Source organism: Mus pahari, unplaced genomic scaffold (assembly GCF_900095145.1).
Source record: "Mus pahari unplaced genomic scaffold, PAHARI_EIJ_v1.1 scaffold_7780_1, whole genome shotgun sequence".
Taxonomy (NCBI): Eukaryota; Metazoa; Chordata; class Mammalia; order Rodentia; family Muridae; genus Mus; species Mus pahari.
Window position 1 is genome coordinate 6,996 of NW_018392324.1, and position 5,322 is coordinate 12,317.

Consider the following 5,322-nt stretch of genomic DNA (forward strand, 5'->3'; position numbering starts at 1 on the left):
GTGTGATTATCTCCTGGCTGGGCTTGGTCTATGCAGTATCCGGAGGATTAATTCATCTCAAGAAAATTACCCGAATCTTTGCCTAGTTCTAGCTATAACTCTTATTTTAAAAAAGTCCCCACACAGGGTTCCTCATTTTGTCTTCCCTGGCTCCTCTCCATTCGGCTACTCATGTGTCCACATCCTTAGTCATCGCTGATGTGAGACCGAGATCTCCAAAGCATCTGTCTCAATGTGACTTTGATGACTGTTGATTACCTGGCACCTTAGAACCTGGGTGGAGCAGACCTGGGCTGAGAAAGGCTTTGTCCATCTCACATACCTGCCTCACCAGCACAGGACCTGGGTGGAACTTACATGAAATCTTTCCCATGAGAATTTAGCTCCAAGGAGCCACCCAGCCCATGCTGTCATGGCTAGATGGTCCTCTTAGTACCTGCTTCCTTAGCATAATCCCAGGAGGATAGCCCAGACCTTGTACCCAGAGACTCCCAGAGCCCTAACTGTCCATGCTAGGCCACTAATCAGTGCTTATGGCTCTAGTGTTTGGCCAGTGTGGGGAGTGAGTGGGGCTAATGCTCAGTGTGAAACACATAACTGCAGAGAAGGTCTTGTTTAGTCAGGGACTCTAGGAACAGAGATACCAGATCACGGACAGACTACGGGAAATAGCAATCACTGGTTAGCGTAAAATGCAGAATGCAAGGTGGAGGCTGTAATGCACCACTCATCACAGCCACATCAACTGAGAGTGTGGTGCAGCATCCTGGAGATCAGGGTCAGGGAGGAAGACAGGGGTGTGTGGACCAGAGTGGGCAGAGTAAGGATCTGGGAATGAGATACCACACCTACCCATAAGCTCAATTGTTGTAGGGATTGAATTATAAAAGTCCCTTCTGAGGTCAGATTTTTAAACCTTATTCACCAGCTGGTGGGAATATTTTGGGAGGCTGTGGAACTTTTAGGACGTTTTGGATGGGGCTTGAAGGTTTCTTCTGAACTTTCTAGTTCACCCTGACATCAGCAGTGTCACAATACACTCCCACTGCATGGAGCTGGACTTCACTGAGCCTTCCCAAGCATTATGTGTTGAAACCTCGAAACAAGGACATCTTCTGTAAGTTGCTGCTATCCAGTCATGTGGTCACAGCAAGGCTACTGTAGTACATCTGTCCCATACCAAGGGCCTCCCAGCAACCTCCTTGTTCTCTTGGACAGCCCCTTCATGCCCAGTAGAGCCCACTCACCAGGCCAGCCTTATACTGGCAATCAGTCTCCTCGTCCCTCTCTGTGCTCCTTACCTTTGCCCTTACTCAGGGACTCTTCCAAGGCCAGGTAACCAGTCCTGTCCACCAGACCTTGCTTCCTGCAGTGAAGCTTCAACCATTTGTGATTTTACACCACCTTGGCATTCTCTCCTGTCCTTGTGGCACTCCAGACTCTGTCACCTCCCATTCTTCATACAGTGGCCAGTGAGCCCTTATAGAGCTCCTGATCTGAGTTTGGATTGCATGCTCAGCCTATGCTGGGCCTCAGGCTTCAGATACAGCTCTATAATGAGTATACATGTCTGTCTCCTGAATGGGTGCTTCCATGCACATCTTGTCTACTCTTGCAATAGAAGGCTGTACTGAAAGCTGGAAGAGGAATGGGACCCTGGGACAGAGGGGCAGCAAAGGAGCAGGACCCAGGCTGTGGGGAAGCAAGTTTACTGTCTCTGAGTGAGATGCCCAGTTCAAGTGCATGAGCAGGGTACACAAGTGGAGCAGTGTCAGAGTGTGGCTGCACCTCTGGCTTCATGAGGTCCATCTGTTACTCACAGTGTGTGACAGAATGCCAAGGGTCAAAGGCTTTCTTGAAGAAGTCTGTCATCTGCATTGGAAATACTCCTTGTTGGTCTCCATGTGGAGCAGCAGGGTTTTATTCCTACTTCCTGGGCCAGGATGTCAGGGAGGAGCAGGCTGCTGAGGCCTAAGCAAAGGGTATGGTGTCCTCCCTTCTACCCCAGGGACAGAGCATCGCCTTGCAAGTCCTGGAATGGATGAAAGTGGGGTTTGAGGTGGAAGACAGGAAGTGCTAGAAGGATGTGTATGTTGGGGACAGTGTATCACAGGACAATGGTCCTCACAACGGGGTGCAAAAGAGGGCCAGACCCATTGACAGGAGGAGCCTCCCTGGTAAGGACCAGAACCCCTCCCAACTCCCAGATGCTCTGTTGCAGTGATCCCATGAACAGCATCTTCTGACGATTCTGTCCTGAATACTGCTCAATGACATCGTATTGAAATCACTTGATTTAGGACAACTGGTGGCACAGCGCTTGTTGATCTCAGTGTGTGTCTTTGTACCTGCAGAAGAAAAGAGAGCACATGTGGTCCTAGAACCTTGAGAGTAGAGATGAAAAGAAGGGGCCAGCATCCAGTGTGCATGGCTGGATCTGGTCCTGCTGGGGCACCTTCTTCAGTCCTTCAAGAGGCAAGAACCACAGAGGGTCAGGAGCTCTGCTACTCAGAGTCACCACCAACCTGGGATATGGCAAAGAGCTGAGAGTTCTCTGCAGCAGCCCCAGCTGACCCTTGATGGTCAAGGGCAAAACTAGAAGAGGCCTGGTTGCCAAAAAGTCCATTGCTTGGTGGCACAGAACTTGGGATGGCTAAGGATGTTCTAACAGAGCCTGTGGCCTCCTTGGAAGCCCAGAACAGTCCTCCCCTTGTGAGTGCATCATATCTTCCCAGAACACTTAGCACCCAAAGGAGTCCCGAGAGCCCACTCCCCCCTGCACAGAGCTACCAGGTGTTACCTTCCAGCTGCAGATAAACTGAACACAAAGCTGGTGGTGGGGGTGGGGGCAAAGGTGAAAGGCTGGCAGAGAAAGTTGCACAAAGTTCCTTAGCTTCCAAATCTTCAACTACCACAATTCCCTTTACTGTGATAAGAAAAAGAGACCCCAGGGGCAGGATTGCCCCTGATGAGAACAGGGGCCTCACCATGGAAAACCTACTGCTCTCATTGGTAAATTTCCACTTGGGAAATGGTGGCTTCAACCTACCATAATTACACAGGAGGAAACACTTCAGTAAGAGGCAGTCAGAGGCAGGACTCAGTGCCATGGGTACTACTGCAAAGGACAGTCTGTCAGGCCTCCCTGACTGAAGCTCACACTGAACCACTCCTTCTGGGGCTTGTCCTAGACCTGCAAGGCATTGTTTTCAGGAATAGGCTTGAGGACACAGGAGATGCCTCAAGTTTAAGAATTAATCTGCAACAAGGCTCAGGACGTTCAACTCAGCAAGGAGGTAGCTCTGAGGTGTCTGCAGCGTCCCAGGAAACTAGAGCCAGGCCCAAGCACCAGCTACCACCATGGGTGTGCTCACAACAGGTCTGGACGTTTTCAACTTTTCTCCTTTCTGTGGAGATGGGACAAGTAATATTGGCTTTTTCCCCATTATCCTAAGGCTCAACTTAACTAAGGTCCCACTGCCTCAGCAATTTCATATCATGTACACGTGAATAGGTGGCCTCATAAAAAGCGTCCCTGACTGACTGGCTCACTTGGAAATTGAATGTCACATCAGAGCTTTTGTCCTGAGGAGAGTTCTAGAAGCAGTGACATAGGAACAGATATGGCAATTGGGAGAGAAAAAGAAGAGGACACAGTTCTAGCCACACTTTTCTGCATTGTCCATCACCTAGAGGACTTGTTGGGCCTGCGGGTGTAGAACCAGGACCCAGCCTTGCCAGTGGTTCTGGAGACATCCAGGCCAGAGAACAGACTCACTCAAGTAATGGAGGACCTCTCTGCTCACACAGACTTTTTCATTGGGTTGGCATACTATGGGCTTGCACTCGCTGTCCTGGCTCGCATTGAAGCACTGGAAGCAGGTCAGGTTTCCGGCTACGAACAAGAACACACAGAGGTGGGCGGATAAAAGAAGCCAGAACCCCCACCCTACCCCTGCCCCATCCCCCTTTACCCCTGCCCAGACCTTACCTGGTACCTCATAGAGAAACATGCCTCGGATGAGCTCCACAGACACCAGTGATACACAGAGCACCAAGAGAAGCCCAGTCATGTCTCTTTGGAGCCTTAGTCCTGCCTGGATCCTGCACAGCTTAGTACCTTGCCCTGCCACAGCCCAGTGCACCCGGACTCTTGTTCCTGGAGGAGGAGGTGGAGCACTGGCTGGAGTCTGTGGTCCCTCCCCAAAGTTTCCCAGATGAAGTAACAGCAAGGGGTGTGTGTGTGTGTGTGTGTGTGTGTGTGTGTGTGTGTGTATGAGAGAGAGACACACAGAGTGAGAGGAGGGGGTGTATGTATGTTAGTTTCTCCTCTGGAGACATCAGGATACAATGTGTGTCCTCTACTTTGGGACCAGCCACCTTTGCAGGCCTTATAGACCTTACCTAGATCCATTTTACCTCAGGAAATGCTGCCTTAATCTGGAGGGGCAACTCAGTTCAATCTGTGACTCAACCCAGGTCTATCTTTCAAGACTGTCCCCTTGAAGACAATCCCCCTAGTGGAACACTTCCCTTTCCAGATCTGTCTGCTCATTCTTTATTCCCTGTCCCTTTTTTCTCTTTACTGTCCCTCTCTTCTCTCTTTTTACCAGTAAATAAATGTGGGGGTTTGGTGGAAGATGGCCCCCATAAGCTCACAGGTTTGAATTATGGCCCTAAGGTCAGTGGAGCTGTTTGGAAAGGATTAGGAGGTGTGGCTTTGTTGGAAGAGGTGTGCCACTGCAGGTGGGCTTTCAAAAATCCACACCGTTCCCAATTGGCTTTCTCTGCCTCATGCTTGTGGATCAAATACAAGCTCTCACCTACTGCTCCAGCTCCACCCTCACTTGCCTGCTGCCATGCTCTGAGCCACAATGGTCATAGACTCTATCACTGTGAAACTGTACTGTTCTGTTTTAATCAGGGTTTCTATTTCTGCACAAAACATCATAACCAAGAAGCAAGTTGAGGAGGAAAGGGTTTATTCAGCTTACGCTTCCACATTGCTGTTCATCACCTAAGAAGTCAGGACTGGAACTCAAGAAGTACAAGAAGCAGGAGCTGATGCAGAAGCCATGGAGGGATGTTACATACTGGCTTGCTTCCCTTGGCTTGCTCAGTTTGCTGTCTAATAAAACCCAGGACTATCAGCCCCGGGATACAACAACCCAGAAGGACCCTCCCACCCTTGACCACTAATTGAGAAAATGCCTTACAGCTGGATCTCATGGAGGAGGCATTTCCTCAAGGGAGGCTTCTTTCTCTGTGATAATGTAGCTTGTGACCAGTTGACACACACAAAAAGCTAGTACAGGCTCTTCT

General features: G+C 49.9%; 1 protein-coding gene across 1 annotated transcript; it reads right to left on the reverse strand.

Annotated features, from left to right (window-relative positions):
- Nucleotides 1-2,124: 2,124 nt before the first annotated feature.
- LOC110314945 (lymphocyte antigen 6L-like) lies at nucleotides 2,125-4,073 on the reverse strand. Its single transcript, XM_021189128.1, has 3 exons — nucleotides 3,992-4,073; nucleotides 3,779-3,895; nucleotides 2,125-2,348 (listed from the first exon to the last, which is right to left on the reverse strand). Exons 1-3 carry the CDS (start codon nucleotides 4,071-4,073, stop codon nucleotides 2,125-2,127), a joined length of 423 nt encoding a protein of 140 aa, XP_021044787.1.
- Between the last annotated feature and the right edge of the window lie 1,249 nt (nucleotides 4,074-5,322).

Excerpts from the sequence above, each read along its gene's own strand:
- LOC110314945 (XM_021189128.1), bottom strand. The coding sequence starts at position 4,073 with ATGACTGGGCTTCTCTTGGTGCTCTGTGTATCACTGGTGTCTGTGGAG. Across the intron at positions 3,896-3,991 it reads GTTTCTCTATGAGGTACCAG|CCGGAAACCTGACCTGCTTC; the intron begins GTAAGGTCTGGG and ends TCTTGTTCGTAG. Across the intron at positions 2,349-3,778 it reads AGAGGTCCTCCATTACTTGA|GTACAAAGACACACACTGAG; the intron begins GTGAGTCTGTTC and ends TTTCTTCTGCAG.